The sequence below is a fragment of the Anser brachyrhynchus genome (genome assembly GCF_964034855.1).
Source record: "Anser brachyrhynchus genome assembly, chromosome: 12".
Lineage (NCBI taxonomy): Eukaryota > Metazoa > Chordata > Aves > Anseriformes > Anatidae > Anser > Anser brachyrhynchus.
The window spans coordinates 4,268,778-4,282,512 of NC_137707.1; the positions used below are offsets into that span (position 1 = coordinate 4,268,778).

General features: G+C 35.9%; 1 protein-coding gene and 1 long non-coding RNA gene across 10 annotated transcripts in view; one reads left to right on the forward strand and one right to left on the reverse strand.

Annotated features, from left to right (window-relative positions):
• The window catches only part of LOC308176549, a 13,991-nt gene extending 257 nt beyond the window's left edge, over positions 1 to 13,734 (forward strand). Inside the window, exons 2-3 of one of the 2 annotated variants that reach the window (XR_013938375.1) lie at positions 1,972 to 2,061; positions 7,426 to 13,734. This is a non-coding gene — a long non-coding RNA (uncharacterized lncRNA). Of the gene's footprint in view, positions 1 to 1,971; positions 5,382 to 7,425 lie in introns of those variants that run through there. The other variant, XR_013938376.1, reaches the window with a different exon arrangement.
• Positions 1 to 13,735, reverse strand: part of CDH13 (cadherin 13) — a 489,849-nt gene that overhangs the window by 21,391 nt on the left and 454,723 nt on the right. For all 8 annotated transcript variants that reach the window (XR_013938364.1, XR_013938365.1, XR_013938366.1 and 5 more), the window contains one exon: positions 1,194 to 1,427. Coding sequence is in view for 5 of the 8 variants with exons in the window: in XM_080552453.1 (XP_080408579.1) it covers positions 1,194 to 1,427 (234 nt within the window). In the remaining 3 variants the exon portion in view is untranslated. The remainder of the gene's footprint in view (positions 1 to 1,193; positions 1,428 to 13,735) is intronic.

Below are 13,735 nucleotides of genomic sequence, written 5' to 3' on the forward strand. Positions count from 1 at the left end.
GCCCATCAAAAGAAAGACTTTCAAGAGTCCCTTTTGTTTAAATATATTATTTGGTCTTCAAATTATTGGCAGAGTTTACTGTGGAAATGAATATACTAATGAAACACTAAGGCATGTCATCCCCAAAGCAACACAAGAGGGAAGAACTTATCTATTTGCCAAAGGAAAATTCCCTTCTTGCAAGGAAGCACAGGTGAAACTGTTTAACTGCTTCCCCAGTTTCACTAAGAAGGCAGTGAAGGGAAATAATATCCCTTTAGATCCACAGATCTGCTTCACCTACGCAACAGTGAGTCTTAACAGCTCTTGGTAGCCAGGTGTGCTCATTTAGGAGGTTTAGCACAGGGTAGCACTGGCAAACAGGGGAACAGCAAAGAAAATGACTCCTTCACACTGTCCATGATAACCTTCAGGCAGGCACAGACATCACATCCATTTTTAGTCCTTTCTAAGCAGAATATGAAATGAGCACTAAAAGTCCAGGAAGCAGCCTTGCTGAAAGAGACCTGGGGGACATCAAGCTTAATGTGAGTAAGCAGTGTGCCATTGCAACAATGGAGGCAAAGCAGATCCTTGGCTGCACCTGTAGGCACATCACTAGCAGGGATAGGGATGTGATCATCCCACTCAGTGTCAGGCCACTCGTGGTGTACTGTGTCCAGTTCTGGTCCCCACAATTCTAAAATGCTGTTACTGATGATAGTATATAGATCCAGTACATTTGGGTATTGTATTTGTGATTTCTACAGTTCAAATACGTGAAATCAGGAAGTTTTTCAGGTGTACTGCTAAAGCCCGTGCAAAGGTTCCATGCTGTCCTATAGCAAAGCTTTGTGCATCCCTTGCAAACAAATTCCATGGAAAAAAATATGGTAACCTTTACAAAATTATGTCATCAGTAGACATTCTTTAAAGCAATACTAAAAGAGAAAAGTTTGGACAATGTATTAAGAAGAAGAAAAAAAAAAATCTTGTGTCAGACAAAATGCAGACAAACTATTAGTATTGCCCACCGGGCAGCTGGTCCTAGAAAAAAACAGAGGACAGTGTAAAGCAGCAGTAATGGATTCATCCTGCAGGACTTCCATGCACTGCTGCTGTTGAATTCACATAATGGACAGCCTCAGGGTGATTATACTGTGAGTTAGAGGCAGGAGGACTAAATGCATAAGAAAAAAAAGAAATAAACTTACTGTTAATCTTGGTGATTTTCCACAATTTTTCTGGGCCGGATTGCTTACTCAGTTCAAATTTAAATGGGTCTGTGTTGGGATGAAGGTCTTTGTCTGATGCTCCTAGTACCACTACTCTGAGATCTTTTGCATCATCACAGACTTTTGCCAGTGTTGGATAAAGGGACGGGACATTGTCATTGACATCCTCCAAGGTGATGTGTAAAGTTCCTGTACCTGTAGCGGGAGGGTTACCTAAGCAAAGAAAAAACACAAGTGTTTATTAAATCATACTTCCATAAACATATCTCTTATTCTCTTGGCATGCTTGCCAAGGAAAATAATTTTTATATGTCTTCCTTCTTTTACATGAGAACTACTGCTTTAAGACATTGAAGAGTCAGTATTGTAAATTGTTGCTATGTTTTCAAAATGCACCCTGTTTCTCTACAGTATGGACAATTATTCTAAGGAAACCTCTGGGAGAAGAATATTTTGAAGTCAAAATGAGATTAGTACATGAATAGGTATTTGGAACAGAAGCTGTTCATAGACACATACTGAGAGAATCATAGTGGGAAACATCCCCTACATAGACAGTGTGGTATTGAAAGAACCAATAACAAGACAAATAGGAGGAAAAATGACAGCAGAAGAGAATCAATTTGTATGGTGGGGACCCATAAACAGACCAGGAGCAGATCATTCCTCAACAGCCCTTAGGCCCACATTTAGTTATGTGGTGAAGTAAAACCTGTCAGCCTGCAACTCTAGAAAATGAGATCTTTTATTTTCCCAGAGCCATCCTGTGCTAGCAGTGGAGTTTCAAGCTTTCTCGAATTATTTGCCAGCCTGTCTCAGCCTTGACCTGAAAGATCCAGTTTCAGAGGTGAGGATGTTGTTTATTCACCATGGTACCACGACAAGCCTTTGCACTGAGGCTGTGACTGACAAACCAGCCGTGGCACTGGAAGTGTTTATAATGGAGACATCTGCCCACTGGGAACCAGACTGATCCTAGCACCTCATTTCACAGAGGTCAGAGAGGAGCTGACAAGTGGTAATAACTTTCAGTCACTATAGATATGTGCCATGGTTGAGCCAGTAACCTACTGATTTTGGTCTAAATATCGATATCGTATTACAGATCCCTTTGCTGTCCCATTTTGACTGATGTGGAAGTTTTCTAAAAGGACATGTTTTACCTTCAATATACACCATACTTGCTAATTTCCCACTTTAAATGCTGCACTTACTGAAGGGTTGTTTGTGTTGCTCATTTTACTGGTTTACTATTCAAAATCTGTGATCTCTGCACTTCCCTTAGCTATAAACCCTCAGCAGGTAGAAAGGATTGAAGAGATTGTGCTTAACCTGTAAAGCAGTAGTGCAATGTGTGACAGTGGTTTTGAGTTTATCATTGAAAGAGGTACACTTTAGCAGCCCACCAAACTATGGAATTACTGCTGCACTGTGAGTGCATAGTAAGGGAGAAGTAAATACTCTGTGGTCTGGATCTGATAAACTACTAACTGTAACAGAATGCAATTAGTCCTTTCAAATAATAAATGTTACTAATGGTGACACTTCATCTGTTTCGTGCACACATAAATGCATAACAAAGGCAGAATTTTCATAGTTCTTTAGCTCCCCCCCCATCTCTCACTTTGTCATGAGGAGGGTTAGGGTTGAGTTCTTTTCAATGAAAAATAAATTATTTTTCACTTTTTATTGGACTAATTGAATTTGCAGAAAGACTCCAATACATTTTTTGTTCTTGATATATTATTAAGTAAAGTCATACAGCAGAATGGATGAAAAGACATTCGAGTATTTGAAATATGATCATAAAAGCCAGCCTTTCATGCACTTAATTAAACTGCTGTCTTTAATTTTGAATGCATTATTTCCACACTGGACTGATAATGTCATATGCACTGCCCTTCTTATCTTTCTCTGAAGTCAGTAATATTAAAATCTGCCTTTTGAAATTAAGAAGCCAACAGCATTATGAATGTACTGTTATTTTGTCAAATGCAGATATGGCTGCATTTTTTTCTGCTATGTTAATGTTTCACTATCTTTATATGGCTTATGGGCCAGTCAACTATTACGCACAAATAAGGAGAAAGGAAATTGCTTCTGTCCATTTCAATGACTTATTCTCTGGTTGTTTTATTTCTAATGAATTAAACAAAATCTTTCAGTGATTTATGAAGTCTTACAAAAGAAAAAATAAGCTAATGTCAAGGTCATAAACGGATGCTTGTTAACATGCATGTCATAAGAAATGCAACAAAAAATGAATCAAGGAAAAATGGTCACAACACATCCATTGGGAATATATGACTTTTATAAATTTGACACTAATATGCCTTTGAAATAAGAAACACTCAAAAATCCCATGATCTCTAGACAGTTCTAGTTTTGAAATGAAAGAGTTCCTTAGCATATTTTAATTCTGAAATAAAACTTCTAGTTTTTATTGTAAAACTTTGCAGCTGAAAGGAGAAATAAGGCGTAAAGCAAGGGCTCAGTCTGATAACCCTTGGAAGCACCTTTTCAAAAGAGCTTAGCTCCCATTTTTGTCACTGAACGGGCTATTCCTACTGAGGCTGAATTCTTTGAACCTGCAGGTACTTAGAATCATTTGGGACAGAGAAAATTTCAAATTCCTGCTAAGGTTCTCACAAGTGGCATAGCTGTGAACATACCATGGCATATGAATGAAATGTCATGGTGTTACTCATTACTCACATATGTAAAAGCTGCTAAAACAGACTGAAGGATGGCTAGTTTGGATACTGAAAGAAAATCAGAGCTTGGTATTGAATCCTGATTTTAATAATCTAGGTCAAAACTGAGAACCTTACTGAGTAATCTTCAACGAGACAGTAATGCAGGTAAGGTCTTCAAAGTTAGTTAAGGTCTGTGAGAATGAAACTGTAGTTGGGAACACTAAAAACGTACAGATTCATCTTAGATCATGCAGCAATTGGAAATCTATGATACGTTATCTGAATTGCATTAGGACTGTTAATGTCTTCATATCCTAGCATTAGACCACATAAAAAGCTTCTGATAGCAGTCTTCATTTCGGCAATAGCTACTGCTGTTGTAAGATGCAATGAGCAAAAAATAGACTAAAAAAAGTAGTTCTATTTCATGAGTTAGATACCACCATAGAATATGATGGGATCTATTGTCTGTGGACTAGAATCTGTAATGCAAAGGACTGTTACCAGAAGATGTAGATGTTAAATTTAATTTTAGTGCTATCAGCATAAATGACTGTTGCTACCTTTACTTTAAAGAACAGTATCAAAAGAAATATTATAGAAACATATACTTTGTATACTTCTATTTAGTTGTATTTTAATGAAAAGCTAGGCAGAATCATATCAGAATTATTAGTATCGAATAGAATAGAATTATTAGTATAATGCCTTGAGATACAAGCCCTCTGTAGAAAAACCTGGCCAAGAAATTTGAAAACTAGTGTTCAGCTTTGGTCCAAAAAGTTCCCATAGGAACGATGATGGCATTTAGACATCTAACTACTCAAATGAGGCTGCGAATCAGGTAGTTAAATTCTTAAAAGATACCAATTACGGACAACGATGGCCATGGACTAAGATGACATTTCTCTTAAGTATCAAGACTTGCATAAAATGGCATGTCTAACAAGCAATCATATGGTTGAATGGCTGATGATGCGTTTAATCTGAGCATAACATTTTTATGGACATGAAGAGACATTTCACGTTGCCCTTTCTAGTTTTCTTACAGAAATGTGATGTTGTTGTATACAGATTTCGAATATGGGTCAACTATGCTTCATGAAATTGAAGATAATATTTGGACTGTTTTGAAACTGAATTAAGAAATTCCTCATCAGTGTATCTTCCAACACCAACTATTTTCATTTACTTGACATGACAACAGAAATACAGAGTTGGCAAACACCACACAGGAAGTGAGACTTTCAAATATCCCTAGCACAGTAAGAAACCAAACATCCTTAGAAGTCAGGGAAAGTCAAGGGCTTAATTTTTGGGGGTATCCAAAGGAAATCTCACATGACTGAGAATTGCCTGCATAGCATCCTATTTCATTGTACCTGCATTTCTATCCTACAGTTAGTATCATAAAAGATTGATAGATGGTTCCATGCTGCATGAGTAAGTCCGCAATCATGTCCAAATGTCTCACCACACTTTGTGTAGACATATCTACGGAAGCTTTAAAATAGTCAGTGAAGATGTTAATAGCTATGTAGCATCAAATCATTTATACGAAAGTTGGTTTCATATGATGATAACTCAATATGTGACTTTCATGAGAGCATTTTGAGTTCATACATTTGTTTCACTCAATGCTAAGGAAGCCCTGGGAAACATACCACTGGCTGTACCGGCATGTGGGCCAAGCCAGCCTGACATTTTCACATCCAATGGTGTTTTCCTCAATTAACGGAGCAATAACAACAACAGTAACATTGGGAAAAACTAATTAGGCACTTCACTGTTGGAATTGCAACAGTTCTCGTGTTTAGACCCTACATTCCCTTCTAGGAGTAGAGCTGGGCATGCAGTGGTTAAGCATAGACATCCATTTACACTGAGTTGCCAGCGTGTACTTACAGGAGTTAGCTAGAATGATTGTTCTAAATTGGTAGAATATTTGCAAGATGGAAATGTTGTTTAAATGCAACATAAACACACATACAAACAAAATCATAAAAGATTTAGTCCTTTTCTTCCAGCTTTCCCTTTCCTATTTTCAAATGCCAACATTAGCCTAAATGACCCTGAATACGTTATACTAGCATTCAAAAACATACTCAGAACTTAGAAAATGAACTGTTTGGGACATTTGAAATTACGGTGAATTTAGATTATTCGTGAAAATGAAAATGCATATTTCTTAAAGCTGTGGAAATGTTCTTAAGTATGTATCCAGGTAAAACAGTTACTTGAACACGGCTACTTAAAATTATAGTCTTTGATCAACAGGCCTCTAAAATCAAATAATTAAATCTATATTATTCAGCCTTCATTGAGCTTTTCTAATTCCAAAGTCCATCTTTGGAATAACTGAGATATGTATCTTTGTGTTTTTAAAATATATATATTTTTTTAATTTGTAGATTTAAAGGATATTATTAGCTAACCAAATTGGATATAACAACATTTTTTCAGCTAAACTGAATTTTGTTTCATTTGTGAAAACCAACATGAAAATCTTCAAGAAATATTTTCTCTTTGAGCTTGACTTTTTTCTGGTTTGACACCAAACTTGACTTGATCTAAAGCAGGACAAGTTGCACAAGGGAGAAATAAATATTATCAAACACAAAAATACTTGTCCACATGCTATGTGAAAGGTAGCTTTTGCTAAATCAGATGAAAGTTAGTTTATACTTGTACATAATACAATTTGTTTAGTGGCACAGCTAGGAAACAAACGATTGATAATCAACTAACAAAATCCCCAGACAGAAATCATAAAGTGTTAAGGCATGAGAATACATGTTTTTACTTAAGTTTGGAAAGTTCACCTAATGGCATCAAAAGCTAAATATATGAATTATTCTGTTTTTAAAACAATAATGTTTTGTATCTTGATCTTTACAGCAAAACAATATTTATATAAATGCTTTTACAGAACAATGTTTAATTAAGAATGATTAGGAAAAAAAGGAATTTAATTCAAATTATTATACCTTCTTTTTGAAGAGCATTGGAGACCAGGGATTCTGGTGGTATTTATCAACTTTCCAAAGAAGAAAAATCAACCGCTTTAAAGAATCCAGTGGCTACATAGATCTAAGCCACAGTACTGCTACAAGCTAGAACAGTATTTTAGGAAGAATGGAGCATGAACTGTCCCTTTTTACGTGTTCATTATGAATGGTAAAAGGACTTCTGCACTCCTTTCTTCTTACTGAATTATGCTTCCAAAACCATCAAATTAATACATATTATCTATGTCCTTCTATGTCATGATGCAGAAATTACAAGGCCATTTAATTCGTAGAGCAAGTGGTTTGTCCTCTGCCAAATCTGTAGGGTATCCACTGCCATACAGATTTTCTCTCAAGCTGACAGAATGGAAATTATTTATTTTCAATTTTGCTATTTATGGTTTACCATTTAGCAGTGTTTTTTAATCTTGCACTGTCATTTATGTAACCCACAAAGACTGATTCTTTTTTTTTTTTCTTTTTTTTTTTTCTGCTGCTACTTTTTAGCTGGCTAACAGAGTTACATGGATACAGAATGAGAAGGTAGAATGAACTGTTTGAGCAATTACAGTAAGAACAATTTTTCTTCATATTTGAGCAGAAAAAAAGCCTTTGAGAATGTGGGTTTTCTAATTTCTGGCACAATTACCTTTCCTCTGACCCATCATGAATAAAGCTTTTTCTCTTTAAACTTCTATAAACCATATTTGAATCATAGTCATATCAAGGTCAATTTGGAACAACTATAATGATGTCTACAGAATTTCCTTCATTCTACTTCCATGTAACTAACTATAAATTGTAGGACTGCCTACGATTTCTCCTTGGATGTGTTTTTTTTTCACCAATTTCTCTATTTTCATCTTCATATGTACGGGAAAGAGAAGCTGTTTTGTTGTATTTAATAGGGCAAGAAAAGAGAACAAAGAATGAAAGGAACATTGTAGAAATTCCCAAAGTGTTTGGAGGGAGCTATGCATTCAGACTGTGCAGTATATGGTTAGACTATGTAACATGCTCTCTCTTTAAGTGATTGTATTTCAGATATAGACTGTGAGAAATAATGGTTCATGCTTTATAATGATAGTACTATGAAAATTTAACTGAAATTTCAGAGTCTCCTCCCTCATCATTCTCTTTTTCCTCCATATGCTGTTTTTCTAATCAGAAAATGTGTGCATGCTAGGTGATTTGGCAGCAGGTACCCTCTGTGCAGGCATAAATCCCATTCAGACAGGCATATTCCAATACTTTTTGTGTTCAAGCTGAACTCCATTAATGGTTCAACTAGAGTAAATGGAACCAACAGTGGGAAGATACTAAGATATGGGTGTGCTGCTCAGAATCTGACATACTCAGAAACTGGCCTTATAAATGCCACATGCTGACATTTTCTATAAAAGAGGTTCCAAATTTCCCATGAGCTGAAATTTCCTATTTTAAAAATATGCATTGGCATATTGATTTTTTAAAAAATAAATAAATAAATAAATAAATGCTAAAAGTTGCAATCCTTCATTCATTCAGATAATATATGCAGATCCTATTTTTGAGTAATTACATTTCAAAAGAGCACAGTTCTTTCAGCATATCGAATTGCTACTGACATATGCCATCCGTCTTAAATACTGTTTTCAGCATTCTAATTTCTTTTTCTAATCATGAGTCCATGATGACAAATTAAAACAATATTTTGTGTGCAATTCATATTTTATTGAAATTTAAAATGGCAAGAAAAGGATGAGTATTCAGTTTATTTTCTCTTCTCAATTAATACAGCAATTAAGATAAGGAGTATAAAACTGGCTTAATTGGGTAGCCATGGCAACTAATTGCCTGATTTCTTCAAAAATAGCATGTTTTAGGTGGAATCAATCTGTGGTAATTTAATTACGTACATCATGAAGCAAGAAGACAGGTTAGATACATGTAAGGAAAAATTCTGTTTCCAAATTGTTACACATCTTCGTTACTCCAGTTTTTTCTTGCTGTTGTCTGTTTCTGTTCATTACCTGTACTACAGAATGATAATTTTTCCTTTTAACGATTAGGATTATCAAGAAGAGCACAATGAATGCCTGAAAGTAGTTCAGGTGGTACCCAGAAAAAAGGAAAAAACTGAAAATTAGACTCTGACTTCTTCCTCATTTTCCTTAGAATGGCAAACTGGCCACAGTCATAGAACCAAAATTCCCTTTTTAAATATAAATTAATAAATAAATAAATGACCAGTGCAACTCGAGGCAAACACTGAAATCACTCCAGTCTAGATATAACTTCTTATGGCCTTTACCTTGTGTAATCATGTATCACAGTATCACAGTATCACAGATTTCTAGGTTGGAAGAGACCTCAAGATCATCGAGTCCAACCTCCGACCTAACACTAAGTACTCCACTAAACCATATCGCTAAGCTCTACATCTAAACGTCTTTTAAAGACCTCCAGGGATGGTGACTCCACCACCTCCCTGGGCAGCCCGTTCCAATGCTTAATAACCCTTTCGGTAAAGAAGTACTTCCTAACATCCAACCTAAAACTCCCCTGTTGCAACTTTCGCCCATTCCCCCTCGTCCTGTCACCAGGCACGTAGGAGAACAGACCAACCCCCACCTCTCTACAGCCTCCTTTAAGGTAACTGTAGAGAGCGATAAGGTCGCCCCTGAGCCTCCTCTTCTCCAGGCTGAACAAGCCCAGCTCCCTCAGCCGCTCCTTGTAAGACTTGTATAGTCCATGAAATAGAGATTACTGCTCCTGAAGCTGATTTCCTGCAGCTCAACCCTCCTGTTGGACATCCTGCCTATACTAGGGATGGCTGCCATGCAAACACTTATGATTTCAAATGCTGGGGATGGTGATGCAACATAGGGAGCAAACCACTTTCAGAAAAGAAAAAGGTGATTTTTCACTCCCGGGTTATTGCTGTAAGAAACTCTGCTTACTGCGATTTAGTATATTGAAAGCTGTATCTATTAAAAATGTGAACCAGTAAGAAGCTGGATCACTGGCAATAGATGAGAGTTTCTGTCTCAGTGGGAGAACACTGCTAACTGACTTGTACCCTGCCCAGGTGGCATCAGAAAAGGGAAGTAGATACTGTATTTAAGCCAAGTCAGCAAGACTGGGCATTAGTTTTTCAGCATTTTTCATCAGGAGCTTACATACCTGAACAGCACAGGTGGTTTTTCCATGTATTAGGCAAACAAAGGTAACCAAAGTTTTTCTTCTAAAGAGATGCAAAAGACTATACAACGGGAACATTAACTAGGATATTGTGCCTCACTACAATAACATTGTTCATTAACTTAAGACTGTTTGAATATATATTGTTATTCCTTCCTCTCTCTTAAAGAAAAGGGAGAAACCATATTTAGCCTTTTTTTTTTTTAAAGATTTCATACATCTTCCAGATTATTTTTTAGCTTCCCCTCCATAATTTTCATCTTTTTCTCCTCCCTTACGTTTTCTAAATTGTAACTCAAACTCTCAGAATGTAAGTAAAAAATGGACTCTTCTTGCAGAGTTTTTTAGCATGTCTGACCTTATGAGAAAAACATACAGACATACAGGTATTCTGCTTTATGAGAGTCCTCCCAGATACTCCATAATATACTACCATATGCAGGATGACCCTACAACATGGTCACACAGCAGAACTCCTGGAAGGTCTGATGCAAGCAGATTTCTCAAATTGAAATGACTTCTTGCCTTTATTTAATCTATATAAGTTTTACAGATACACTCCCAATAATTGCACTTTATTGTGGTGATATTGCATTGTTTTTACTGATTAGAATAATGAATTCAGGAAATAGAATGATCTCTGTTGGCACTTTCCTTAATTGAATGAAACCTCTGATGTTTTCCAAGTTTGCATAAATATGACTTTGTCCCATTATGAGCTCATTCTCAGATTAAACACAGTTCGTGACACTTCAATGTATTAACTCTGCTTCATGATATTTCCTACTATTATTTAATTTCTTCTTTAATAGACCAGAGACTCTATGTCCACACAAGTATTTAATAAAGAGTTTTCAAATTCTAAAGACACTACCTTGACCTTTTCTGAAATCAAAAGTACAGAGCAAATTAGGATATTCATTCCAAAAAGTCCTTTTTAACGTAAAATTTCCCTCAATAAAAGGTCAAACTTTATTATCTATAAAATTAATACTGTGTCCATCAAATTTGCTATTACACATTGTTTCGCTTGTGTTTGGGAAGGTACAGGAACCTTTAGATGTTTAGAGCAGAAGTAATATAGTTCATACTTACTTAGCTACATTTCTTTTCAGTTAATTGGACAAAGCTGAAAAATAGCATCAAGTTCAAAAAGAATATCATAAACAACTGTATTATTTCCTGCAGTAAAATGACTCCGTTTAGAGTTGAATGACAGTAAAGAATACTTTTGTGATTTACTGAAAAAAGATATATGGATTTATATAAAGACTACCAACCATGAAGCTCCTGGTTTTACTTCTGACAGAAATCTTCAACATTTTACAAATAAGAAAAATGCCCAGCACTTGTCCCCTGCACTGAAGTGTAATAACCAGAAGCCAGTGCCTGATGAATCCAGTGACAGATTCTCTGTTGACATCAGTGAAATGGTATGAAAAAAGTATCACTGTAAATTTTGTTTTCAGCTGTCTAATCTCTTCAACTAAAATAGCACCCAAATGGTATGGTCACTTTAAAAACAGGTGGCAATGAAATATGATGGGACAACAGGATCCCTTCTGTAATTATATATACTCTATATGCTATGAATACTAATAGAAAATAATATCTTTTTTTACTCTTCTTGTGTAGGATTAAGGTCCTACATTTGTCCTTTTAATGTCCAAGGTTTTATTTTATTTTAGATCCTCTCCTTATTATAAATACTGTTAAAAATTAGCACACAATTCACAGACGTTTCCACAGTAAGCATCATGTCTGCAATCCCTTATACTATCAATTGACATTAGCACTGCTGAAACTCCTGGCAGTACTGTCAGAAACTGAACTCAGGAAGATGTGCACGCATCTGCCTCTGGCTTTGCCCAGTGAGGCCAGGGCTCCAGAGCTGCTCTTGCTCCTACCAGCTCCCCCAGATTTCATTATTACATAGTTAGACAAACCATCAGCAATTTTTCCAGTTACCAACCTGCTTCTAAGTTTAATGTGTTCTTTGGTAATTAATCCAGGGCTGATACAGACCACAAGGTTAATATCAGCTATTTAAGCTCTGCTATTTAATGCTATTTCCACATATGGCCGAGCTACATACGGTGAAGTAATACAATACTCTGAATGATCATTATTAACACTTTAGCATGCCAGTACTAAATGCACACATGTGGTTTCTAATTACTTCATTCAAAGAAGTCAATAATGTTGGAGTAGATTAGCTCCTGTGCTAACAGGACCACCAAATTACAAATAAACACAACAGCTGCTAGAATTAGATGCTGACCCAGTATCTCAATGGAAGAGAGTTCCTTCCTCTCTAACCCATGTTAAATACCTTCTCTTGCTCGGCTGTTCAGTGCACAGACACCTTTCCCTCCTCTTGCTTTTCCAGAGTTTGAATGTTTCCAGGGAAACATTCTGGGAATTAAGGGGTCACCTAGCAGTAAGGCTCCTAGCTTGGAATGGATGAACAATGAGTGTTACCTCCCTGAGAGCACGATAAAGTTCTACCCAAAAAGTTATGAAAATCCACTTTCATTCAGACCGATTTCCACAGTAAGAAATATTCAACTTTCTGTTCCACATTTTTTCTTGAGGTTATTTGACTCCACCTTTAAAACATACGCAATTTTTTCCTTTTGATAATTCCTCAGTAATGTTATCCTGACTTTTTACTCTCATCCTAAGATGACATTTCCCAGCGTACCCCATCTTAAAGATGCATTTAAAAGATCTTTACTCAATAGCAAGTAAAAACAGAAATAAGTTTAGAGCTACGTTTTTCTATGAAAATTTCTTAACACAAATATGTATATGAATAGATAAGTAAATCATCATGTCAGCAGATTTTTTTTCTTTTATATTGAAGATAATACTTTCTTTTTCCTGTCAGGGCCTGCAAATGTTCCCTGAGTCATGTGGTTACAAAAATACAGAATTACCCTCCTAAAAATAACATTTTACAATTCATCACCAGGACTAAACCAGCTGCAGCTGTGAAAAAGTGTTAACATATTAGCTGTTACATTACAGACAAATCTTTTATTTATTTTGTGCCGTTAGCTCTAGAGATTTGCAGAAATGCTCAGGATTTTCTCTTTCTTTCTGTGCCACTGAAGTCACTTACTGAGTTTTCACTAGATACTTTAATTTTGATTATATTTGACAGAAGGAACTTTAATCCATGTAATATGTAAAAAATACTGCATTTTAATAAGGGCTTTTACTTATGTTTTTATTGCCACTGTCATTGCATAGAATAGAATTCAGCATATCAGGGACGGGTTGTTATTGGTATTTAGGTGCCTGAGGCTTACTAACTACGCAAATATTGTGAAGAAATTAACTCTGAAAAAGATGATTTATAACTTTCCAAGAATGTTCATAAACTATTTCCATCTCATATTGAGATCTCAGCATAGGAATATATGCGTGAGATGTAGCCTTAAATTAAAGTGGTTCTAAATTTGAAGGTTTTTTTCTGTTTTGCCACAATGACCTCTGATACCTTTAGGTGTCCGCTTACCAGTGCTGAATCATATGCTTAACGTTACATGTGCACCTTTTTGAAGAGGAGCTTTCAAACAGGAAAAAAAAAAAAAGTAATATACTTTAATGAATATGATCTATAATAGTT